Raw genomic sequence first — 27,683 nt, 5'->3', positions numbered from 1 at the left:
TTTGGGTTGTTTGCAACACTGACATGACCTTTGACTGGACGACCCGACGTTTTATTGGTCGATACTTTTTGGAGGGAAAGTTCCTTTCCACCCAACTAGAAGAAAGAGACCTTTTGAGAAGACTAGTTGTGTTAATCTTGGTCGGGGTATTATTGGAAAAGAATATCATTGAGAATGGTAAGTTTCATATTTTTATATATTTCATAAACTCTCTGATATTGATATATTAGTTCTAAAATGTATAGGTTTAATTTATTACTAATCTAGGATTTTTTTGTAAATGGTATAATTGAAATACCCGGAGTAACTCAGAATTAGGATGAGTGATTTCTTTGTAATACATCTTTTTAAGAATACTTTATAATTATACTTTTTGTTTAGATTAGATAGTTTTCATGGTTAAAATGTATTGTTCTGAAATATGGCTAAAATATGGATGAAACCTAAACTCTCAGTTTTTGTGAAGACAATGTCCATAGTTGTAAATATAGTTATCTGACATAGTATTTTCATTTGATATTACAGTAAAGGATCAGACCGCATATTTTCATGCGTGTAGATTGGACTGATTCAATATAAAAAGGATCAGCGCTTGACCCTCTACCCATAGTTGGGGTAAGCAGTATTTTATCTATTGTTTTAACAAATGTATAATTGTTATAGATGTATCCTAGTCAGATTATTTGTCTTGACATTATTCTGTTTTCTGTATATTGAAATAGGTAGATTTGGATCATATCCATTGTCTAGTATACCAGAGGATTATCTCCCCTTGTTACATTCTATGTATTGTGTGAACAATAGGAAAACATCATCCCCTTATTCCAAAATAAGCTCTTCCCAACCTCCCACTATAGCTCCGTCCTTACTCCCCCCTCCCCGAAACCCCTTTGTGCCATATCCAAATCCTGGAAAACACATGAAATAAAGGGAGACCACTCTTGTAACAGATCCAGAATTACTTAAATTTCTCCTATTGGACCCGCCCAACAACAAGCAACAACAACAACAACAACAACAATAGCAAATGAAAATTGATTCTTGTACATTTTGAAAAACGTTCATTCTCATGAAATGTTGTTTGAAGCACATTACAAAAATAAGTGTTCATGAAAAATTGAGATACTTTAAACCTCCACATTCACTCTTCAATACTTGACTTGTAACCTCATCAATCATCCGCTGTTAGGGTCCTTAGTGCTTATATTCACACAACTTGAATGCGACTCGCTTTGTCATCGGACCTACTGAAAACGTTTAGTGGGTAAAAGATGTAAAATAATTTAAAAAAAAATTCATGTTGATCAATATGTGTATTTTTTTTCATTCGTGTTCAGGTGTATTCTTATATAAACATACATTAGCATTATGTAAAGAAAAGTGTTTTTAAAACAAATCTGGATCATAATTCGCAATTATACACCCCTTCCTCAAGAAAAGTTAAGACTAAACAAGCATTATTATGTACAAAAATAATCAATTAACAGAAAGGATGAAATAATAAGCTTCGTTTAATCATACATACATGCTAACGATGAAATAGTGATTTCTATGCTGAAAGTACTTTGCGTCATGAACCGGTTCCGTGTAATACATTCTGTCTCATACTTCCTCATACATATATGCATTGCACTATGTTCGAACTTTTTTTGTTTGTTAATTTGACGGTAGAATAACTTTGTATTCCGGTCCAAGGAAACGCTTCCCATCCATATCCGTGTAATTCGTGCATGACTTTATTGCAGAGTTTGGAACCTGTAAATAAATAATAGTATGAACGCTGTAGAAATATGTCTGCTATGTTTACATTTTTTTATCATTCACATGATGTGGGACCCTTGACTTGGGACTTAAGCCCACCATCATCAGATGGTGTGCTATTCAAATCACCCGTCGTCCGTCCGTCATTCTGTCAGTCCGGCCGTCCTTAAACAATCAATTCTTGTATTTCTCAATGCAATTAAACGCACTTCTACTTATGTAAAACTTACAAATCTTCACTAATCTACATATTGTTATGCAATTCTTATACAATAAAATGTGGATTAGTGGCAAATAAAATGTACAAGATCACGCTTTAGGATTTCCAACATGGGTCTGGGTAATATTACTTGCATGGAAAATTAAGAGCATAGTAAAAGATCGTCTTTTGTAGATCTCATAAAGATCGTTTGATGGTGGGCGCCAAATAATATCTTTCTAGGACGTCTTGTGTCTTTTTTTTATCACGAATTAAGAGATAAACGTCCAACTGACTATTTCATCTTTCCATTACTTAGAGCAGTTACATACTCTGAAACAGAATGTTTGCTGGTCGTGTCTTCTTCCTATCCCTGTAACGCTGTTATTAAAAAGATTATGTAATATTGTGCTTGTCCTGCGTAGTGTGTGTCCCACATGTGTTGTTTACCTTGTGTAACGGTGTGTACTGGGGGTGTTATTTAACTTGTGTTGTGTAGCGGTGTGTACCGGGGATGGTGTTATCTGGTGGAGCGGTGTGACTGGGGTTAATGTTTACCTGGTGTTTCCTTGTGTAGCGGTGTGTACCGGGGTATGTTAATCCTGTGAAGCGGTGTGTACGGGGGCTGATGTTTACCTAGTGTAGCGGTGTGTACCAGGGGTTATGTTTACCTTATGTAGCGGTGTGTACCGGGGCTGATGTTTACCTTGTCTAGCGGTGTGTACCGGGGCTGATGTTTACCTTGTCTAGCGGTGTCTACCGGGGCTGATGTTTACCTTGTCTAGTGGTGTGTACCGGGGCTGATGTTTACCTTGTCTAGCAGTGTGTACCGGGGCTGATGTTAACCTTGTTTAGCGGTGTGTACCGGGGCTGATGTTTACCTTGTCTAGCGGTGTGTACCGGGGATGATGTTTACCTTGTTTAGCGGTGTGTACCGGGGCTGTTGTTTACTTTGTTTAGCGGTTTGTACCGATGCTGTCGTTTACCTTGTTTAGCGGTGTGTACCGGGGCTGATGTTTACCTTGTGTAGTGGTGTGTACCGGTGGACTGATGTTTACCTGGTGTAGCGGTGTGTACCGGGGCTGTTTTTTACCTGGTGTAGTGGTGTGTTCCGGGGCTGTTGTTTACCTTGTCTAGCGGTGTATACTGGGGATGCTGGTGTTCTATAACGGGATTGTTACTGGCTCTGTTGTAGGCTGTCAGGAAGGCCCACCTCCTCCTGTTACTTGTGTTATCACTGCTTGCGTGGATCAGATTACAATGAAAGAAGAGGGCGTCACCTGGGGAATAAAGTTGCATACAAATGAGGAAATAATGCATATTAACTAGCACATACATTTTAATGAGATCATGGGGAATATTTCAGGTTGTTTTTTCTCTGGTACGTTTTTCAAATCTTAGCAGGAATACAGGGTATATATTGTCTGATGGAAGTGTATTTCGTGTTTGTAACAGACGAACGTCAATATTTGCACTGTTGTCAAGCACTAACATAATGACATAAGTAATATATCGCAGGAGGTATTCAACAAACACTATCAAATTATACTTTATTCATTGCATTTAGTTGCGAAACTCCACCGAGTTTTGTTCCGTGACCACATGAAATTTTCCGGTAGAACTCATGTTGATATAAAATTACAAAATCATAACTTCGTTTTCCGGTCATTGTTGGTCTTGATACACTTCCATTTTTTTTAAAAGTAAGTCTTTACCTCAATAATGACGATGCAAAGTTGTTCAGATACTCTTTAACCGAACTGTTTGGTTGTCTCTCATTTGCATTTTCGCACGTGTTTTGTTGGTTGCTTTTTTTTCCAAATATTTTTTTAACATTTTTAATTCAATAATAATTTTCCCTACTGACTATATACTGAGAAAGTACTTAATGTTCTAGCAATTAATGCAAACATATATATCATTATATGATGAAGTAACGGTACAACTATGGCAATCTGATACAATTCAACACCGCAGACATTGATGTCTTTCCTGTATATCGGTGTGAAAATTAACTGCGAGTGAAATAAAAAGTGTATCAAATGATATTGTATATAAACTGTATATCATACGTTGAAGTATTCGTGAATATAGTAACTAACCTGCTTCCATTTCTATGTATTCTAGGGGACAGTGTTCCTGTATCTGGCGCACTCTCTCCTCGTCACATCCCATCTGACCTATCACCCTGTGGTGGTCCAGTCGTCCGCATTTGTGTGAGCCCCTAAGGACCTGGAAACATTGTATAAACAATGCATAAGCATATGATTGTAGGAAGTAACTTGGTAGTGCCTTTCGTACTTATAACGATGATTAACTGACGTGTTAGATACTTATTTCATCTAAGTATAAACATATTTATTCACAAGCTTGCAACCATTGTATTAAAAGTGTGTATATGTATGCGAAGTAACTTGTTACCGCTACCGCAATTCGTACTTAATACACTGATTCACCGATGTGTTTGAAAAGCTATTCGATTTTGCTAAGTCTACAAGTACCCCGTATGGGGCCTAATATAGACATGGCCTATTCACAACTAAATTTACTAAATTGGATTGTTCCAGCGTAAATTGTAGTCCGTTCTTCCAAAAAGGCAACGTATTTCACAGTTTATATAATAGTCTTTTTTCTTCAATATCAAGGATCTAACAACATAAAAACAATACATATAACGACAAAACAGAATATTCATAATGCGGATTGTCAATTTCAAGCCGTTACCACAGATGATTACATCGCTGTGTGAAAGTTCTGCAAAAAGTCACGGAAAGATGCGAGACGGATCGGGCGAGATAGAAAAATATAGCACGGGATATCACGTGGGGTATCGCTGCCTATAGTGCGAGTAACTGATTTCAACTATTATCTAAATCTGTTCAAAAATGATTGTAAAACAGTGATAATTGCACGTTTAACTGACATACTTCAGTGCTAAAGACCTTTACCGAAACACAGTAAAATGTTCCTGTGATGTAAATCGCTTACCTGTAGACAACTGTTGTCTCTCCTGCAGGGGTCCAAGGCAACGAAGACAGTGCCCATGTCAGGGAAAAGGTTACCATAGAGATACCAATACCTATTATAGATTAGCAACAGATTAAACATAATAAAATCGCTAAAGTTTCCAACAGGTTTTAATTATTCTGTTATTTAAACGTAGATAACATCACATTTATTTATATTTTAGCAATTATTTCCGAACATCAGTGAGGATTGTCATGCTGCAGGAATCTTGACCTAGCATTGCAATAATTAGCGCAACGCGCAATATCTCTAAAGATCTACGAGCACTACTACAATTACTACGTTTTAAGTGATATATAAACCACTCCTTTTCATGACTTATTAAAACAATTTAGAAAACGATATAAGTGATCGAAGAAAATATGTCAGAATACACGTGTTTCATTTTGGTAGTTTATATAAGAACAAGTAAATTCCTGGATTCCATAACCCTCCGCTGTAGGGACATGTTTTAGATGAAGTGTTGTTGTTGAGAGTTACTTGGAACATGGTATGCTAGTATGGAGAATTAAGAGCAGGCAAAACAGAAAAAAGGGCTCTTAGAAATAGGGCATGCTTTGGTTTTGTGTCATTGGGTGTCTATTGAAAAAGAAGGTTGAGATACATGATGTGGGGTAGTATTGTCAAGTATAAAGACATGATATGTATAAGAAATAACCCACAAGTGATAAGTCACTGTCGACACCTTTCATTGCAGAATTTCTATTATTGAATTGCTGAATTGCTGATGTGGCATCGATGAAAGCTAGTTCAAACTTGTGATGATGCATCATTGTTATTTCGTTCACTCGCGACTTACTTTTCCGGTTGTGCACTTATTATTTCATTAATCATAGTAGTGTAGCAATGTCTATTGTAATAATATGATTTCAATTTTTTAAAAACAGTTCCACTCGGTTGTTCCCATACGTGTAGATAAAAAGTTTACAACTCCGTTGTAAAGTTTGCATAAAAACTCAATCCTTATATGTTTTTAGTTGAGAAACTTGATGTTAAGTATGGTATTGGAATGGTAGATCCAGTCTTAATACCAAAATGAAGGGTTAAATTTCCTCGGGTGATTTCTCCAGCACGTGTTTAGTCTTTCCTTGAAGCAGTTTAGGCTCGGTGATGAGACCACTTCCTCAGGCAATGAGTTCCACGGTTTAATAGTGCGATTACTGAAGAAGTTTCCTGTCATCTGCTTTTTGTAGGGCCTTTTAATTAAACAGCTTCTTGGAGTGCCACCTTGTAGATCTGTATTCGCAGTGTTGGAATAGTTTATCCTTATCAAGTTTGTCGATGTTATTAAGGATTCTATACACTTTGACCATGTCTGCTTTCTCCCTCCTGTATTCCAGGGTTTGTAGACCGAGTATTCTTAAACGTTCAGCGTATGATTTGTCAGTTAATGTTGGTACTCTTTCCGTTGCTCTTCGCTGAACTTTTTCGATTGTAATTTTGTCCTTGGTATACAGCGGTGACCATATCGTTGAGGCGTATTCGAGATGGGGTCGTATAAGAGCTTTTTGGACATGTATGGAAAAAAATAGTTTTTCGTCGATGTGAACTCGCAGATCTTTTTCACTATTTACCTTAGTGATTTCGATGGTGTCTCCATATTGCGTCAGCGTGTAGTTGGACGACTTGTATTTTTTTTTTGTCCAATTTTTATATGCTTGCATTTGTCCACATTCAGCTTCATCATTCAATTCTCTGTCCATTGGCACATTCTGTCGATACACTGTTGCAGTCTAGCTCGATTTTCAGGGGTTGAATTGTTGGCTGATATTTTGGCGTCATCTGCGAATAGTTTTGTAGTACACTCTAATACATCTGGCATGCCATTGATATATATCAAGAACAGAATTGGCCCGAGTACACTCCCTTGTGGGACCCCGCTTAGTACTGGCAGACTATTTGATGGAGTTCCATTAATTATGACTTGTTGGGATAGGCCTGTTAAGAATGCTCTAATCCAGTTTAAGATTTGACCTTTGATCCCACATTTTTCCAGTTTGTAGATTAGGAGCCTAATACAACAATCTCGTTGGATACCATATATATATTTGACTGATTGATATCTTAAGCTTCGCTAGTCTGGGAATAAGACAAGTTGCGGTTATTTGTCCTCATCTATTTGATATCTAGAAATCCATTACAGGATATTTTCCATACGAAATATGGATCTGCTACAAGAGTGATCTCCATTTGATCATAGGGGTTGCTTCCTTCGCCCATATTCCCTATCACTATAAACAATCATATCAGCAGCAATCAGAATGTATTAGCGTAGTTATTGCACTTGAACTAAAACGTGACAGACGGACGGACGGGCCCAAATTTATATCCCCCGATTTTCTTTGAAAAGCGGGGATAGAAAGGATTGTTGCTGTACGATACGAATTCAGATTATTCAGAGGTCGGTTTAGAAGGGTTCCCCGTATATTGCTTTGATGCGAGTACTAGAAAGAAATTGAGATTTCGAATATTCACATTTAAAATCTTGCCGCACGACTAAAAATCATTACTATCGAATAGATATTATTAAAAAAACAGAACAGGTCTAAGATATCTGAACAGTAAAACCTCGTTATAATGTCATTATTTTTTCAGAGAATACTTTGACTTTATAAAGGTGTTTGGCAATAAATCGAGGAAAATATATAAAGAAATTCGTAAGAAAACGAGAAAAAAAAGTGGCATTGAAATATGTTGGAGGTAAACGAGATGGCAAATGAAACGAGGGTCATTATATCGAGGGTTAAAACTGTATATCTAACCCATAGTCTTGATGCCACACGGATCTGGCTCCAGTTCCGGCGTCCTTCATCATCAGTTTGGTGTGATAGTGGTATACCTCTCCTCCAAGTAACTGATAATATATATTGAAAGCCATCTTCATGAAGGACAACACTCACATCTAAATTTGATTCTAGTAACGGTGTAAACGATTCCAATTACTTGGACACAATATTGTTTACTTTTAAATCACGTATTATTCTTTGGGATATAAAAACAAAGACTATCGTGGAGATGGGCCAGTAAGTATCACCTTTTCCATTGTTCCACCAATCTTTTCACTTCGTGCCACCATTCCTGTGACGTCATTTCCGGGAAATGACCACATGATCTTGTCGGTCCTCCTGTCACCATCATGGGTATCCTTCATCACAAAAAGTAAGATATTTTACAGACATGTTGTGTCAAAATTAACACAAGCTTTTAACACGATAAAAAAAGTCAAATCCGGCAATTATAATTGTTGCAGGTAATGAAATAAAGAGGCTAAATTGCTTCATTTTAATGTGTTTCGATGTGCATTCTCATCTTCTATTTACGCGTTCTAGCACAACATACCAGGTAAATGTTTTTAGTAATAGCATCTGATCCAGTTAATGTGTGTTCAACCTTTGACAGTTCCTCTTTGTCCAGGACGCCCCTGAAAAATTAGAAATATCATGTAAATAGTATACATATAGTATGTTTTGGACATTTTTACAATATCAATTTTCAAATAAAATTGTACTCAATCATAAAGATAAATCTTGTACCGGAAGAGGGCATATCCTTCGACAAGACATATTTTGAAATCGACAATAGGCCGCAAAAACACATTCGTAACTCAACGATAGCATATCTAGTTGATGAGCATCTGTCAAAATGTTACTGGCATATCGCAGTTAAAGGTATCTTCAGGTGGCTCGCATGTTATTGGTGAAGTTGACTAATACAATAATATGAAAAAGAGTAGTATATGTATATTTCTAGTAAAATTAATAACGGTAGTATCTAAGGAACACATGTTCTTGCTGACATAGATGGAAGGAGTATGGCACAGCTGTATGTTCCAGTGAAGCCTCTGGAGAAAGTAGTCCAAAACTACAAGTTCAAGTGACACCTAGGGAGAAAGAAGTACACAAATTTAACATATCAAGGAAGCATGGCTGTATGTTTTTTGTTAAAACTCGGGAGAAAGAAGTACACAAATATAACAGATCGAAGAAGCATGGCTGTATGTTTTTTGTTAAACCTCTGCTGAAAGAAGTACAAACATGTCAGACCAAGTGAAACCTCGGGGAAAATAAGTACATAAATGTTGAAGATGATTTCCTTCTCCTGGTGTTGAAAATAGTTGAAAGCAGACGTGTAAACGCAAGGTAAAAAAAAACCAACAAAAAACCGTACCTGTGCATAAAGGTAGAGTTTAAGTTTAAGGTAAATTCTTAAAGCCATCAGCAAAGGACGCTGCTTTTATAGTTAAGTATATAACAGGTATAACAGTTAACATAGGTATGTTATGCTGAGCGTCTGACGAATCAACATGTTAATGTCACATGAAGTTAATCGGTTGAACTACACGAAGAAATCAATGACAGCATGCAAACTGAAACGTTTCAGTGCATTAGATTTAAGGAACCGTGAATAGGACGTGTTCGTGTCAGGAGTGAACACGTTAACGCACGATGATTGTACCAGGAAAGAGAAGAATGAGAAAAAACATGCAGAACGAAAAAGACAAAAAACGTAAACAAACAAAAAATTTAGTGTTTCAGAATTTTCGTGTTTTGCAATTTTTAGGCAATGTATCACTTTTTTCCTCAGTATCAAAATATATATGCTTTCATGACCAATTCTCGTAAGATGCTTTTGTTAAATAGATATATTATTATTCCTGCTATTTAAGGAGGAAAAACACATTATTACAAGAAAATATAATTATGTTCATTTTTAATCCGTTATTCCGTCTTTGCGTATTGCAGAGTTATCTTCTCTTGGGAGCAGGTATTGATTGTTACGTCACTTGTTTGTGAGAGTAACGTCATCAATTTTTGAGAAAACGACGTAATTTTCTCGCACAAACCAATGACGTAACAATCAATACCTGCTCCCAAGAGAAGATAACTCTGCAATACGCAAAGACGGAATAGTCAATTGTTTATGTATGTCAACAAAAGACTCTTTACTTAACATTGTCAGAAGAAACGTATTTCTGTCTAATCAAAGTTAAATGTAACAGAGCTCGTATTTGAAGAAAAGGAGAAAAAAGCTTTAAGACGAGTGCAAAGCATGTACGAGCGTCTACGAGGATAGCGTACAACGAAAGTTACGTTTATTGACATTTTCTTTTCTGTTTTGTTTTAAAAAGAAAATAGAAAATCACCTTTGTATATCATTACGAGGGCGTGTTAACTAAAAACTACTGCATGCATCAGGATTTATATATGTTTCAGTAGAAACGTAACATATAGGTAACGTTGGTCCCACCTCGTTTGATTTTAACTATCTATGTTGCTATTGGTGATTTTTTCCCCGCGGAAAGTTCCTTAGGAATCGGTACTAAAATCCTTTTGTAGATATGATTAGGTCAAGTGAAAATTCTTGTACAAATGCGGTCGTATATACAATTATGTTAAGGTAAATCCGTTGCAAACATGAAGAATTTATATTCATGTTAAGTAAAACCTGATGCATATATGAGTACCTATATTTGTTTGCGCCAAGGTTAACTGTTGCATACGTTGATTTTTCCCTGTTAATTGTAGATCAGTGCATATATATGGGTTATATACACATGCATGTTTATTCAAATGTAGATGAGGACAGGTTGACTTAAGTTAAATCAAAAGTACTGCAAAATATAACACCCACCTTAGCAGTATAAATCCATTCCCGTCGAACACCCGCTTGATATCTTCAGTTACTTCAAAGCTTTCGCTGAAGGTGAACTCTGCAATTCGAGATGTCACAGGATATCAGTAAAATGTAACATAGTTTACTACAAAATTGACAATACTTATACCCTTCTGTAACTCGCTTCATATAAGATTTCAAATGTTAAAAAGCAAACACATCTGTCAAAACGATGTTTTACTCACCAGAATTTAGGGACATTGTTGTGGTGTAGTGGGTATGTACTTGTACGACCACTTCGTCACACAACTGACAATACGTATTTCACTATGAATGGGCAATTGCAACCCACATAATGAGGTCGTTATCAAATGACTGAGAAACATTTAAATAAACGTTGATAACCAATATCTTGACGGCTGCCTATAAGGCCTTCAACTTTTATCTATGATAGTTGTGATAAAAGTGTCTCCCGTACCTACATATTTAATCTTGCTATACCAACACGTGCATTTTTGCCTATATGACCATCGCCTAGTACATTTTTACATCAAATACATTTTTAACGGACGTTGAAACATTGCATGTGCTTTTAAAAGGGGTTTGGCCATCAGTGCTAACCCTTGCTATCCTTTAATTCTACAATTGATTGTCTCGATTGCAAAAGTGATTTGGCCCTACTGCAATAAAGAACATCACAAACGTGATTTCATCACCAGGGCTGACCAACACCTATCTTTAAAGCAATCAGCAAGCCCAATGTAAATTTGCGAATGATCATCTCGATTGCAGAATTTATTATCCAGGAGATCTTCAATTACATTAACTTGTGGTTTGTATAACATATATAAGATTTAAAGTTATGATAAACACCTACATGCCTTGCCTAGAGCACACACACACTCATACACAACACACATGGACGCATGTCCTTTAATAACCTTATCTGTTGATTAAACATTAAACAAAATAAAAGCAAAGCAAAGCAAACCAAACCTAACCCAAACTTCATAATATCAGGATGTTTCCGAAAATACCAGTCAACGCTACAGTGTCTTAATTTATTAAAATGTGATATCAGTTTTCTGTGGCAAAGTTTCATAGAATATATCTATTATTTTAGTAATCGCCGGAAAAAGATGTATCTTACATGTTCTCAATTCAACAGGATGAAGCATTGTAAGTGTACATGTTTGTAGAATGAAACAATGGTTTGTTGCAAACAACTTTGGAACCCGTTACTTCACACAGCTAAGTAATTTCAGAATTAACTATGGTACCAGTCATGCTGAATTTCAGATCAAGATATGTAGCACATAATCCTATTCCAGTGCCGATGACCTTTTAGAGGGGAAAACTCCATCAGTTTGGCTGATTTACCGGTTTGTTTCTGTGTTAAGAGACATTACCTGCGTAGATAGACATTACCTGTAATTACTATATCTTTCAGTAAGAGCATTAGTACTTCTTGTAATGCAAACACTTCCACAGGCATGAATTACCACTTCTCCAGTAAGAAAAATATCTATAAATATCACACAGATGCCTATCGACCAAGTCTGCTGGATGACCGAACTACTCGGTAGTGAAGCGGAAAATAAAACCTATCAATCAATCTATCGACCTTCTTGCGATTGTTTTACGTTACAGTGTTGTTGACCCTGCTGGTTGACTATCAGTCCCCGAGGTTGACTGTAGCATTGCAGCTGGATTTAGTTCTCACAGGTGATACATGAAACACCACTAAATGAAGTATTTATTATCTGTAGCAGCCAAAATTTGCTAATTTGTAAAGTTGTAACTGATTCTATAGGCCCCTTCTTTTCCCCTTTCGCTGTTTTCTACACACTATAATGCCACACAAGAACCCTGTATGGACAAACTCGGCATTCTGTATCTCCTACCACAATTTAAATGGCAATCAGTTTGAACTGTAATTTCAGCTTTTGTGCTTGTGATGCAGTGGTCCCGATGATCCAGCAATAGTCGTTGAATTGGCAAACGTCTCGATTACTGGTGTATTTTTGTTTAGAAGTTATCCAATATGTCGCCTAATACACTTACTGGGTAGTGAGACTACCACATTAGTGGTAGATAATGATGTTAGACTGTATTTCCCTCGCGTGTCTTAAAAATTGATGTCTCTTCTGTATTTTCTTTTTAGTACTACAAGAAAAGATTACAGGCATACTGTGTACTGTAGAGCATCATTCACCCAGACACTCCAATGTCAGCTAAAAGCGGCTGGACAATGGAACGACTGAATTGCAGAATAAATAAACAGTGGGATAACTGGACTATTGGTGGCTATTTAGATGTAATGGGGCTCGTTTTTGTAGCGATAATGGGGACACTACACCTTTTACTTCAATGCGCTAAATGGCAAGATATACCGTCGTGCAGTCGGTGATGTGGTATCCTTTCTTGTCGATGGTACTTACATTCATTTAGATGAGGTAACAAGCCCTATTGCTAAATAACAAATACTTACCTATGCACATAGAACCTTTGAAGTCAATATCATTTGTGATCGATTGATATATTCTCTCACCTTTAGGATCAAACATTGCCAAGATGCCAAAACAGAGCAAAAACACAGTGCAGCATTCTACCATTGAGAGTAACAGACTATGCTTGGTTACATGAGTAAAGTTGATGAGGTGAAGAAGTATTTAAATTAAAAATTACGGAATTAAAATGATGACTTTATAACAATCCAAATGTCGCGATGATTAAAACTTGCATTTTTGCTCTCATATTTACCTTAACAATTTGCAGAAGACGGTCAGGGACTGTTGCAAATGGCTGAAGATTGGACGACTCTGTTTCAGTGTTATTCTTGCGACAATTGATAATTGTAGTGTGTATGGGTTTTAAGTTTCTGCGTGTAATACTTATAAAATACTTTTGAAGAAGGATAGAAGTTTTAGTAAAATACACGATTTATTATGTAGATCTAGATGATTATTTCCCACATGAAATGCTCAAATCACAAACATGCACTGTAAACGAACTAATTTTAGCACACTCAAATTTTGGCACATTATCAACTTTTAAGAACATTTACAAATTATACGCCCACAAAATATGCAATAAGAAAGGCGGTTGAACTTAGCAGCAGATAACGAACTCCCAATAACTAAACTGATGCTAACTTCAACCCCTTCAATCAAAAAAATATATAATAAGATATTGATATAAGCGCAATATTTCAAGCACAATAACTGCTAAAATAAGATTACCGCTAAAACATGAACGTTTACAGTATAAGTTTTAAGTATTGTGTATGTGTGTGATGCTGGTATTAACTATTCACATCCTCGAGATTTCAGGGTTTACGCTATATTGTGTTCTCTGCTCCCTTGACATATTGACAGGATTATAGAGAATGTAAAAGAACGTACCCCAAAAACTTCGAGGATGAACTATGCACGGCTACTGCAGTATTTGTTTTTAAGTTTTCTTTGTAGGAAGTTACCTATCTATTTGTCTTCTACCCGACTGTTGTATAGATTAGTACTTGAGGTGAGGCTATATCCTGACCTCGCCGATATCACACACATACGGTGACAGGTAGTGATTATATAACCCGATAACGTGACGATAGTGTGTGTACCAGATCGCACTGTCAACTTATAAACACATCAGTATGTCCTCGGTTGCTGGTAAGATTGTGTTTTTCACTAATTTTAAGATCACTAATACATGTAGCAAGCTTGTTAGTCTTAATGTTCAGTTTGATTGGTTTTATAATGACGAAATGTTTATATTTGAAATGTCCTTTGAATTCCTATGTTTTGCAATATGTTCAAGGGTAGTTTTATAGAGGTACAATTTACCCTGGTCAATAATCTTTTACAACGAATAACAAATGTCAAATTATTTTCAGAGTACAAGTTTGATGAAAACTTTGAAGTCACGGCGGAGGTAAAACGTGACTTTGACGAATATGGGTATATTTTGCTTAGGTAAGTAAAAGAAACGGAAACAAATTGCCCTGGAACGTAATGGAAACGGTAAAACACAATCATAATTAAGTCAAGCGACATCCGCCCCAATACAAACCAGCATTGCTGATAGCAGCGGTAGAAATTCACTCAAATTAACCAGCGACATGAAAGCTTTTCCCTGTAAATGAACTATATACTTGAACCAACAGAATGCATTTAGGATCGCTAATGTGAAACCATTTAAGTGGACGTAACTCGCATTCAAGTATCAATTAAAAATACGATATGTATATGATAACGTTAAGTTGTCAACATTCATTAATACCGTTTAAAGTAAGTTATAGGGTAGGGAACATATTGCTTAAATAGATAATGAAGATATGTACATATTTCTTATGTAAGTAAGAGAAATAGATACATATAATTCAGTTATGAATACTTATAAGGTAACATTTATATACTGTTATGAAGTTCATTCAGATGATAATAATATGTTAAGACACAAAAATTAATGAGATTGCATACAACTTACAGCAACAAAACTTACAGTTGTAACACACACTGCTCCCTTTATATGCATGCAAACAAAAAAGTAACATTTTACTTACTTAATTATTTTTTACTTTTACTCAATTACTTTTAAATCCTACTTACTTAAGTAATTGATTACCTTGTCATACATTCAGATTATTGAAACAAATATTAGGAAGTGAACAGATATGCTTCAAAATACGAGTATTTGTATGGTGATTACCGTGATATATTTCCCTACTATGGGATTCCAGAGTCGGCCTTAACGAAATGTTTATTCTGCAAATTAATGGTGTTTTTCGTTTTGTTTCGGTCTACTTGGATCCTATTTTAGTCTTTCTGTGACGACTCCAATGATTGTGTTTGACTTTTCATATTAATGGTATTGTATATCTGTTTTCTATTTTATTCAACCAAATGATTTCTCATGGAACAAAATTACCCCGTCTCTCCTGATGGCCAGTCGAATTTTTTTATAAGGAGTAACATCTAATACAAATATATTAAGTACGGACATGTGTTGTTTTGTGTATATCGCTCAGTTATATCTAACTATCCTTTATCTTGCCAGGGGAGTACTGGATAAAGAGGAACTCTCTATGGTAGAGGGAACTATAAAGGGATCGGATGCCATCACTAAGTATTTATATTATGTAAGTGAACGTCAACATATGCGTTGTATATACGTACTCAATCAATATTTACTGTTCGCATGTGATCAATCCTAAACTTATGTACGTACTTGTTTTTGTTTTGGTGACTGGTAAGTTTGGGCATTTAGAAAACATTTTTGTTTTTAAATGATATGATGACGAGGTTTGAAAGAAAGCAAAATTCCTGTCAAATAATATTTACACAGGAACTGTGTTGCAAATCTAACTTGCGAACATACAGCGTTTCTTCTACGTTATCAGAAACAATCATCTTTAGCTTGATAATGATAACCGGCAAATGCACTTACTTCCTATTTCTTCGAGTATATCTGACCATAGCAGCGTATGAACATTATCTCATGTTACAAAATATTGACAAGAGCTACGAAAAACATATTTTCGAATTATTCATATAGATTCAATGAAAGTATGTATTCATTTGATGAACACTTCATTTTCTGATAACTCATTTTCCGATTTTATAGGATAAGGAATATGAAGGGAAGAAGACAGACAAAGTCATGTGGTCTCACCCGGGATCTGACGTCACTGGAATGGTGGCCAGGAGTGAGAAACTAGCAGGAATTATGGAAAAGGTTTAATATTTATCAATTTGTCTACGAGATGTATGATTATCAGGACGTTTTATGATAAGTCATAATAAAGAACAACTAATGTGCTCTCCTGTAATACATAAGGCTGTGAGTGGCCGATGAAATTGTTGTATTAAATTTATCATACACTAACACTATATTTAGATATCGATTTAAGTTTAGAGCGCTGGAAATGTCCATCACTATAACTTAACAGCATGTGGCATATTGACTAGAAAGCCATAACATTTGAAGTCGTTGAAACGTGACAGGGGTGTATAGTCCACGCAACGTTCCAATAAACATTTCTGCCTATTCTTCGTTTGCGAAATCAAATCGCAAATATCCTGTTTATGGAAAAAAACTAATAAATAACAACGATGACTACGAATGAAATACAGAATTAGTTAGAAAAATAGTCCACAGCATCGATATACAAGAAAAAGAAACGAACGTGAGTTACAAAAAGATCCTGTTTTTATTTAGCAGTGTCCGATACTTTAGTGTATAATCAGTGATGCTACCATTGTTTAAACATCAAATGTACTGGACAGACCAAATATTTTAAGAGACCACCCAAATCACCCATATTTATAGACCGTATGTGTGTGATACCATACTTCCCAACTATTCATTGCAGTTATTTTACATAAACTGAACTTTGCCTCAATTTAAAAAAAAACAACATTTTTGATTTTAAAGAAACCTTCTACCTTATGGAAATCGAAGCGCTTGAATATCTTTATAAGTATGAATATAAGGCATTAATCAAAGGATGTCTCCAATGCCATCTAATTGTTGTATTCCATTTCCTATGTTGTTTCTGCAATCCAATGTTTATGATAAAAAAAAACCGGAATCGATACAAAGAAAACAGAAAGTGAGAAGATATCTAAATAAAACGGAAAATAAAATGAACCCCACAAAATAAACCAGGTGAACGGGCAGGGTAACTGTTTTCAGCACCACCTTAAGGTATTACAGGTATATCGGGTATATGGGAGTCGTTATGATCCTCCTTCAAATCCAGAAAAAAAGTGTGTCTCCCCAACATTCCATGAAACAACAGGTCCTTAAGCAAGCGCAAACAAGACAAAATTTAAGGTACTGGAATATGACTGTTTTTAAGGACTCTAGTGTAATTTAGGTATACACATATGTTGGAGACAAATATGCGCCAGAGTTCTGCTTGATTGTGTCATTATTTTGTATTGAGAATGTGTCGATTGTAGAATCTGGCATACCATAAAACAGTTGTTCATACCCAAGCTCTGTTCAAATCACTTGAATTTATATATATATACACTTCATTTATTTTACAACAATTATGAAACAAGTTAGTTTAACTTTTATTGTTCAATCTTGTTGGCCCGGATGTTATCGTGGAAGGAAACCGGAGTACCGGAAGAAAACCTATGTGATCGAGCAGGAATTATCATACAAATGTTATACATAACTCGGCACAATTATTTGCAGTTGCTTGGAGGAGAGGTATACCATTACCACACCAAACTGATGATGAAGGAAGCCGGAACAGGAGCCAGACACGTGTGGCACCAGGACTACGGGTCCGTGGAAATCTGTCCTTCATATTTTGCCTCATTTGCATCAATTTGGAGTTCGAGTTAAGCTTGGGTATTTTCTTCTTTAAAAAAGAAGCAATTTATGATGCTAGATTAACTATAAAACAACATCGGCTTGATGTTTTGCATTTACAAAACAAACGTATGGAGGAAATTGACTTGGATTATTTGTAAAAACGTTTTAAGGAAATTGATTAAGATTTTTTTGATATTACAATTTTACACTATCTCGCGAACTCATCATTCCAGTGGCAATAGATGTTTGTTCTTACAAACTATTTGCATCTTAAACAATCTGATATAATCAGATTATATCAGATATCAGATTGTCCACCGTTTTTTATGTTTATGAAATACATTTCATGTCACACTTTTATATGCTGTTAATGTTGTTGTATCCATGTATAGTTTGAAATAGCAACATTTCGCCAAATGTTATCGCATGAAAGGGCAATTAACAGTTTTAAAAGCCAAAGTACACGTAATTTATTCTCAACAACCACTCGATAACTTATAATTTAAATCCACAAGGCAGATTTGAGTATATTATCAACCCCCGCCGTCGGATATCATTTTCCGAGAATTTGGAGTGCAATTATATTGTAAATTTCAATAACATGGAAGAATGTACTCAGACAAATACTTTAAATACTTTATCTTTTTAAACACGTTTGACAATTCGAATACAGCATTTAAAGTGTTACAGCAAAAAACGTTTTTACCAGTGAACTATTGAAAATGATTAATTCTATAAAAGTGATATTTTTCACTATATAAAAAAAGGTAATAAACAGAATATCTAACAGTGTCTTCATTATTACCAAATATATTTCACTCGTGTGCCTAATTCATTTATGTATTTGATAAATTTCACTCGTGCTGCGCACTCGTAAGTAAAAGATATCGAAATATTAGCCACACTCGTGAAATATATTTGGTATTACTGAAGACACTGTTAGATATCCTCTATATATTTTTGTTGTAGAGCTGTCATAACCTGTGTTCACCTGTTTATCGTATTGTAATCAATGTTTCGTAATATTTGTTTATTGTTTGTATCTGAAGGTATTGGTATCACAATGGCTGTCTGTTCCCAGACATGGGTACTGTATTTCTGGCATTGGATCCATGTAGGAGAGAAAACAGTTGTTTACAGGTAAAACTGTCTATTCATACATTAAACTTGATAACATGTCTACTGCGAAAATCGTAGCTGATTAAATATGTCAACATTATGATATATAAGTATATTAGCTTCTGTTTAGAGCTGTCGATTTTATAACATTACACATATTTTAAAACGAATAAAATCGTGTGTTCGCTGTGTAATCGTTCATACGATCATCAAATACAACGTTAAAACTCACATTGTTTACAAACACAAATTAAACGGTAAAAGTCAACACACAGTTCTATTTTATATATTTATTATATATATTATGCTATCATATTATTCATATATTAGAGTACGAACAATAAGCGTTGACAAAGCAACACTTCACTTTTCATTTGAACAATAAGCGTTACGTCAAAACATACCACAATACCCTCTATGTGGTTTTTTTGTGGGTTTTTGTGTGATATTTTATTGCATTATTTAGGCTGTTTTATATTCTATACTACTCAAAATAGAATAAATATAAACATTTCCTTCACAGGTTTTACGTGGTTCACACAAATGTGGCCGAATTGAGCACAAGCCTGTGAGGGAACAGTATGCTGTGGATGAGGAGAGGAGGGTCGAGATAGCGCAACACTATCCACATCAGTACATCGAGATGGAGGCAGGTCAGACACACCGCTGATATCCCAGAGCCATATTTTTAGGGTTGTTTCAAATTAAATGTTCATAAGACATTTTTTTCGGAATATAACTTTTCAGGTAGATAATATAGCATGTATTCAGATTAAACATCGTTAAGATCGTTTAGTTACCAAAAATTTCAAACCCCTGATATCTTATATTGTATGACCCCAATTTAACTTAGTTCAGATGTTATTTGTTTCTTTTGAACTTGTTTTCCTTAGTAACTTAAATGATACATAGAAACGTTCACTAAGTCATCAATAGGACATTTAATATGGTTTACTGACATTATAAAATGTCTATCTTTTTGGCGATTCAATTGGATGCTCAAAATTACGTTCATACAAAGCCTATTCCTATTTTTTAAGTTGTGAGAGACATACCGACCAAAATAGTTTTGCTTCGTGAAAATACTCCGTTAACATACATATTTAGACGTAAGTTATCGGTATATGTATATAAATGGTAAACCAAGGGCCTTGCAAGTCACCGTGATAAATAAATACACTCTATATAAAGGTTCGGTTTGTAACATTGGAGTGTCGTTACAAAAGCTGCCGGAGATGTTATTAACACTTTTCATACACTATATTTATGACATGACTAGCTCATTTTTAACCCCACAGATTGTAATGAAATGGCATATCTTTAAGCTATTTATCAATATATTTCGCATAGCCTTCGTATTGTTTTCCACAATCTGCTAAACTATTTACCTCTCCAAACCTAGTAAAGCGCTCCGCCTGACATAGGAATATAGATAACCTTTTAATACCGAGGGGTAACATGTCATTTCCAAACATTAAGTTGAGTTAGTTTAGCTTATTCAGGAAGTTATTCAATAATAATGGTTCTAACATTAATTTTATACATACACGTTATTTCAGATGAATCGGAAAACAAGCTTAGAGATCATATTTATTCCTCTCCCGACGTCTTGTAATAATGCTGGTGAATTATTTTATAAAGAAAATTACCTTTATTGCGTTATTATTAGCTATGACAACATCGCTATATATTATGGAAATAACTTCAGAACATGTTGAAAATTTAACATTTGCATGTCTAAAATCCGAGTCTTTAAACATGACCTATCATGGACTTAAAATTTAGGGAGATCACACCAACTTTTTGGTGTGTTTTTTTTTTTAAATAAAAAACAATGACATTCATCATAACATATGCAAAAAAAAAAAAATCTTGCGAAAGTTCTCACCAAAATATTAATATTTCTGAACAATATCTTTAATATTATCCTTTAACTACAAACCTGAAATTTCTCGACAATCCTGTCCATTTTTAACGGATATATCAGAAGCCTGCATATAAATGACATTTTTGCATATTTTTACCGATTCAAGATTGGCATATTAAAAAAATTATGCAAAAAAAAAAAAAAAAAAAAAAAAAATCAATATTGAGAAAAGCTCAAGGTTAACTCTTTTGTATCGTTGGGAATATTCAGTGTACTTTTAAATATCATAACATGTCTGGCCACTTTCTCATCTTCACATTACCTACAGTATAAAACAATTTTACAAATAACACACGCTGAAGACAAATAAACTGAGATTTGATACAAAAGACAAAAATAGGAACAGGGTACATACTAAAACAAAAGGGAAACGTCATGAATGCCAAAAAAACGGTAAACGGAGTGACCCCAGGCGCTCAAGAAGGGTATGCGTATTTCCTGCACCGCGTATGGCAAGCAACATGATAAAGTTATATCTATATTCAGGTATCTCAGACATCTGGGTGGTCGGGTTGAGTAGTGAATAACACACTCGCCGCCTTTCACCAAGGCAAGCGGTGTTCGATTCCCCGATCGGACGTGAAAAGTTATGAAGTAACCTGCCCGAACACGTGGGTTTCCTCCGGGTACTCAAGTTTCTTCCAACATTAAGACCCCCGCGCGCTAACACCCGGGCCATCAGGAGTGATTTATATAAGTTGAACTAACTTGTTTCATAGTTGTTGTAAAATAGATAAGTTTGATACGTATACTAGCTATTGGAATATAGACATAATCTATTAAAATATAAACTCGCAAGAACAAAATAAATTTGTTACTATGCACAGTCTGAGTGCAGTTGAGTCTGCACATAGAAGACATACATTTAAAACAAGCAAATACAAATATAACTTGAGCCAGCTTTTACAACGCAACAAAATTATGCATAATTTTCACTTCTACATTTTTTCTTTGATTTCCGGACAATAGAAAAATATGCATCAATACACATTGTAAAAAAGAAAAATGAGAATTATGAATAAAAAAAAAAGAACAAAGGAAAAAACACAAAACAGTTTTCAAACATTGTCTACTGTCTGTCATGTGTATTTCCCCTAAGAAATATTTATTAAACAGAAGTCATATCTCATCATTTACAAACAGGGGATGCCCTTTACTTTCATTGTAACCTGATCCACTCGAGCAGTGACAATACCAGTAGCAGGAGGAGGTGGGCCTTCCTGACAGCCTACAACAGAGCCAGTAACAACCCCGTTATAGAACACCATCACCCTCAGTACACACCGCTAGACAAGGTAAACATCAGCCTCGGTACACACCGCTAGACAAGGTAAACATCAGCCCCGGTACACACCGCTAGACAAGGTAAGCATCAGGCCCGGTACACACCGCTAGACAAGGTAAGCATCAGGCCCGGTACACACCGCTAGACAAGGTAACCACCAGGCCCGGTACACACCGCTCGACAAGGTAAACAACAGGCCCGGAACACACCGCTAGACAAGGTAAACATCAGGCCCGGTACACCCCGCTAGACAAGGTAAACATCAGGCCCGGTACACACCGCTAAACAAGGTACACATCAGCCCCGGTACACACCGCTAGACAAGGTAAGCATCAGGTCCGGTACACACCGCTAGACAAGGTAAACATCATCCCCAGTACACACCGCTAAACAAGGTAAACAACAGCCCGGTACACACCGCTACACCAGGTAAATATCAGCCCCGGTACACACCGCGAGACAAGGTAAACAACAGCCTCGGTACACACCGCTAGACAAGGTAAACAACAGCCCCGGTACACACCGCTAGACAAGGTAAACAACAGCCCGGTACATACCACTAGACAAGGTAAACAACAGCCCCGGTACACACCGTTAGTCAAGGTTAACATCAGCCCCAGTACACACCGCTAGACAAGGTAAACAACATCCCCGGTACCCACCGCTAGACAAGGAAAACAACAGCCCCGGAACACAACGTTAGCCAAGGTAAACAACAGACCCGGTACAAACCGCTAGACACGGTAAACAAAAGCCCAGGTTCAGACCGCTAGAAAAGGTAGACAACAGCCCCGGTATACACCGCTAGACAAGGGAAACAAAAGCCCAGGTTCCCACCGCTAGGCAAGGTCAACAACAGCCCCGGTCCACACCGCGAGACAAGGGAAACAACAGCCCGGTACACACCGTTAGCCAAGGCAAACAACCCCCCCGGTACACACCGATAGGCAAGGTAAACACCAGCCCGGTACATACCGCTACACGAGGTAATTGCATAAAACGGCAGCCCCGGTACACAGCGCTAGAAAAGGTAAATAACAGCCCCGGTTCTCACCGCTAGACAAGGCAAACAACAGCCCAGGTTCACACCGCTGGACAAGGTAAACAACCGCCCCGGTACACACCGTTACACCAGGTAAACATCCACCAGATACATACTACTACACAAGGTAAACATCATCCCGATACACACCACTACACACGGTAAACACCACCCCGGTACACACCGTAAGTCAAGGTAAACAACAGGCCCGGTACACACCGTGAGGCAAGGTAAACAAGAGCCCCGGTACACACCACTGCACCAGGTAAACATCTTCCCGGTACACACCTACACCAGGTAAACATAATCCCGATACATACTACTAAACAAGGTAAACATCAGGCCCGGGACACACCGCTAGACACGGTAAACACAACCCCTGTACACACAACTATACAAAGAAAAAATTAGCCCCAGTACAACCCAGTACACACGGTAAACATCACCCCGGTGCACACCACTACTCCAGGTAAACACCTTCCCGGTACACACCTACACCAGGTAAACATAACTAAACAACAGCCCCGATACACACCGCTACACACGGAAAACATAACCCTGGCCCACGCCACTGCGCCAGGTAAACAGACCCCCGATACATACCACTACATCAGGTAAACAACATCCCCGGTACACACCGTGAGGCAAGGTAAACAACACCCCCGGTCCACACCGCTACACCAGGTAAAGTCAAAGTCAAAACTTGGTATATGGTAAACATAACCCCGATACATCCCACTACATCAGGTAAACAACATCCCGGCACACACCGTTACACCAGGTAAACATAACTCCGATGCATACTAGTACACACCGCTAGTCAAGGTAAACAACAGGCCCGGTACACACCGTGAGGCAAGGTAAACAACGGCCCCGGTACACACCACTGCACCAGGTAAACATCTTCCCGGTACACACCTACACAAGCTAAACATCATCCCGATACACACCACTACACACGGTAAACATCACCTCGGTACACACCGCTAAGCAAGGAAAACAACATCCCCGGTACCCACCGCTTGACAATGTCAACATAAGCCCCGGTATACACCGCTAGCCAAGGTAAACAACAGACCCGGTACACACCGCCAGGCAAGGTAAACAAGAGCCCCGGTACACACCTACACAAGCTAAACATCATCCCGATACACACCACTACACACGGTAACCATAACCCCTGTACACACCACTATACAAAGTAAAAATTAGCCCCAGTACACCCCAGTACACACGGTAAACATCACCCCAGTACACACCGCTACACACGGTAAACATAACCCCTGTACACACCACTGCGCCAGGTAAACATAACCCCGATACATACCACTACATCAGGTAAACATCATCCCGGTACACACCGCTGCACACGGTAAACGTCACCCCAGTACACACCGCTACACATGGTAAACATAACCCCTGTACACACCACTACACCAGGTAAACATAACCCCGATACATACTACTACACCAGGTAAACATCATCCCGGTACACACCACTACACCAGGTAAACATCACCCAGATACATACTACTACACCAGGTAAACATCATCCCGGTGCACAAAACTACACCAGGTAAACATCTTCCCGGTACACACCTACACCAGGTAAACATCATCCCGATACACACCACTACACACGGTAAACACCACCCCGGTACACACCGCTAGACACGGTAAACATAACCCCTGTACACACCACTATACAAAGTAAAAATTAGCCCTAGTACACCCCAGTACACCCCAGTACACACGGTAAACATCACCCCAGTACACACCGCTACACACGGTAAACATAACCCCTGTACACGCCACTGCGCCAGGTAAACATAACCCCGATACATACCACTACATCAGGTAAACAACATCCCGGCACACACCGCTGCACACGGTAAACATAACCCCTGTACACACCACTACACCAGGTAAACATAACTCCGATGCATACTACTACACCAGTTTAACATCATCCCGGTACACACGCCTATACCAGGTAAACATCATCCCGGTACACACCGCTACACCAGGCAAACATTACCCCCATCCCGATACACACCACTACACACGGTAACCCCTGTACACACCACTACACCAGGTAAACATAACTCCGATGCATACTACTACACCAGTTTAACATCATCCCGGTACACACGCCTATGCCAGGTAAACATCATCCCGGTACACACCGCTACACCAGGTAAACATAACCCCGACACATACTACTACACCAGGTAAACATCATCCCGGTACACCCCACTACACCAGGTAAGCATCACCCCGATACATACTACTACACCAGGTAAACATCATCCCGGTGCACACCACTACACCAGGTAAACATCTTCCCGGTACACACCTCTACACCAGGTAAACATCACTCTCGGTATACGCCGGGGCACCAGGTAAACATAACCCCGGTAGGTACCTTTACACAAGGTAAACAATTCTAAACCCCCCGAAACATATCGCTAATCCAGGTAAATATAACTCCCGGTACACCTCGCTACACCAAGTTAACATCACCGCGGTATACCCCGCTACACCAGGTAAACGTCGACCCCGTTACACTCCGCTACACCAGGTAAACGTCGCCCCCGTTACGCTCCGCTACACCAGGTAAAAATAACCCCGGTACATACCGCTACACGAGGTAATTGCATAACCCCGATACACACCGCTACACCAGGATAACATCATTCCCAGTACACATTCTTACACCGGGTGACCATCAACCCCGGTACATATCGCAACACCAGGTGAACATCAGCAGTGACTTTGTCCGTGATATAGTATCCGTGCATTCACGTATTCTATAGAATTCAATCATTTAAACCCTTGTTTCTAATTTGATGAATCTTATAGAGGTTTGTATAAATACTTGGAGGTTTGTAACATTATAATTATTTCACAAGTGTTCTCCAAAATTCAAAGTACTGAAATTCTTATCTGGACCCACATATTAGCCTCTGATCTTTATTCACCATGATGTGTGCAAATCATGACAAGTGTGTACGCCGGGCCGTGCTGCTGCCTAATGTCAAGGCAATGTGTACAGGAAATGATCGAATGATCTTTCTAAACTGTAGAACATCGATTTGTAAAATGTTTGGTAATTACCCCTAAAAACAAAATTAAGGTATGTAAAATCAGCTTAAAATCAAGGCTTGAATGTAGAGTGCACTCGGAAACAAATTTGCGGATATATAGTACACTCAAAGACAACAAATGATGTATAAACTACACCAGGTAAAGTCAAAGTCAAAACTTGGTATGTAATGTACACCCAGGGTTGTGTTCACTCGGTTAATGTAAAGTATATGTCACTCATGGCCAATGCTAGGACCGAGTACAATCGGGAACCGTCGGCACTTTCCGTAAACCAGAAAATACCCGCGACTAACTTCTTGATGCTTACACCGGAAAGTCTTTTTGGACAAAATTTGTCTGTTTTACTCCGCCTTCCACTCCCGAGGTATTTTCTCGTTTACGAAAAGTGCCGAGGTTCCCGATTGGACTGAGTACACACTGTAAACATTACACTGTTGAGTCAATCCAAAATACATTTTAACGCACGTTGAAATAGTTATTGAAATTTAAAGTTTAACGTAAAACAATTATTACCAAGTCGCATTTGACTTGAGTAGACATTACTCTGTATAACATTGGCAGCTGTTAATTGCCTTCGTATTCTGTTTCTAAGGTACCCAACTCGGCCATAAAGGAATGCGCAAACTATACAGATATGGAGGGGAAAATTTTCCTTGACCCCAAGAGAGATGCTTCAATCAAGACAAATTTCAGGACAATCAGTCAAGCATGAAATACGTACCAAATCATGAGAAGATTTTTGGAAGAAATGTTCACTAAGGAGAGAATAACATGACATGATTTCGACACGGGATGTTAAATGAATATCGACCTAATTAATCGTCCGTCAAATATATATTTTTTCTACAACACGTACCAATCAATACCTATCTTTTTGTCAGATTTTCTCAGATTGTATCATCATTCCTCAATAAATTAATCGTGAAATTATGCACAGTTTGCATTTACATTTTAATAAAACAAATGAAAATGTTCTTATCAATAACAATAATTTATAGAACAGTTTGTATTTCATAGCACGTTTAAAACGTTAGATTAAGGTTCAACAATCTCTCTCAAAGAAGTTATAGTCACCCAAACGTTCAAACTCCTTAAAAATATCGGAATTATTCAAATGTAATTTAATTATTAATGATACATTACGATGTAAGCTTATTCCCTGCTGAACGTTCATATTTTAGGGTAATGACAACTGATTCACTCGTTGTCAGTATAATGTGACCGGGCGGAATGCTGTGCTGGGTGCCTTCGGCATGGTATTTCAGTGAGATAGCAC

At 37.5% G+C, this 27,683-nt stretch overlaps 2 protein-coding genes across 3 annotated transcripts; one reads left to right on the top strand and one right to left on the bottom strand.

The window, feature by feature from the left end:
* Positions 1–68: 68 nt before the first annotated feature.
* LOC110467390 (ectoine dioxygenase-like) lies at positions 69–27,337 on the top strand. 2 transcript variants are annotated; one of them, XM_021524521.1, is made up of 10 exons: positions 69–177; positions 526–615; positions 14,490–14,568; positions 15,653–15,734; positions 16,220–16,330; positions 17,804–17,895; positions 18,976–19,066; positions 19,569–19,698; positions 22,116–22,267; positions 27,000–27,337. In XM_021524521.1, the coding sequence occupies exons 4-10, from the start codon at positions 15,681–15,683 to the stop codon at positions 27,117–27,119; spliced, it is 750 nt and encodes a 249-aa protein (XP_021380196.1). In that variant the 5' UTR covers positions 69–177; positions 526–615; positions 14,490–14,568; positions 15,653–15,680; the 3' UTR covers positions 27,120–27,337. The 2 variants fall into 2 exon arrangements, with proteins under 2 accessions (XP_021380196.1, XP_021380195.1); XM_021524520.1 differs by lacking the exons at positions 69–177; positions 526–615 and adding an exon at positions 13,765–14,265.
* On the bottom strand, positions 1,027–11,047 carry LOC110467391 (ectoine dioxygenase-like). The gene is made up of 9 exons (XM_021524522.1): positions 10,846–11,047; positions 10,619–10,697; positions 8,327–8,408; positions 8,022–8,132; positions 7,750–7,841; positions 4,949–5,039; positions 4,063–4,192; positions 3,089–3,240; positions 1,027–1,755 (listed from the first exon to the last, which is right to left on the bottom strand). The coding sequence occupies exons 1-9, from the start codon at positions 10,859–10,861 to the stop codon at positions 1,657–1,659; spliced, it is 852 nt and encodes a 283-aa protein (XP_021380197.1). The 5' UTR covers positions 10,862–11,047; the 3' UTR covers positions 1,027–1,656.
* Positions 27,338–27,683: the final 346 nt, after the last annotated feature.

This window comes from Mizuhopecten yessoensis, unplaced genomic scaffold (assembly GCF_002113885.1).
Source record: "Mizuhopecten yessoensis strain PY_sf001 unplaced genomic scaffold, ASM211388v2 scaffold11173, whole genome shotgun sequence".
Lineage (NCBI taxonomy): Eukaryota > Metazoa > Mollusca > Bivalvia > Pectinida > Pectinidae > Mizuhopecten > Mizuhopecten yessoensis.
This window is presented reverse-complemented; position numbering and strand designations above follow the sequence as displayed.

Coding starts and splice junctions, on each gene's coding strand:
- LOC110467391 (XM_021524522.1), bottom strand. Junction 8,133..8,326: donor TTACTAAAAACATTTACCTG/GTATGTTGTGCT, acceptor TTTGTGATGAAG/GATACCCATGATGGTGACAG. Junction 7,842..8,021: donor TTGGTGGAACAATGGAAAAG/GTGATACTTACT, acceptor ATATATTATCAG/TTACTTGGAGGAGAGGTATA.
- LOC110467390 (XM_021524520.1), top strand. Junction 15,735..16,219: donor TCACTAAGTATTTATATTAT/GTAAGTGAACGT, acceptor CCGATTTTATAG/GATAAGGAATATGAAGGGAA. Junction 19,067..19,568: donor GAGAAAACAGTTGTTTACAG/GTAAAACTGTCT, acceptor TTTCCTTCACAG/GTTTTACGTGGTTCACACAA.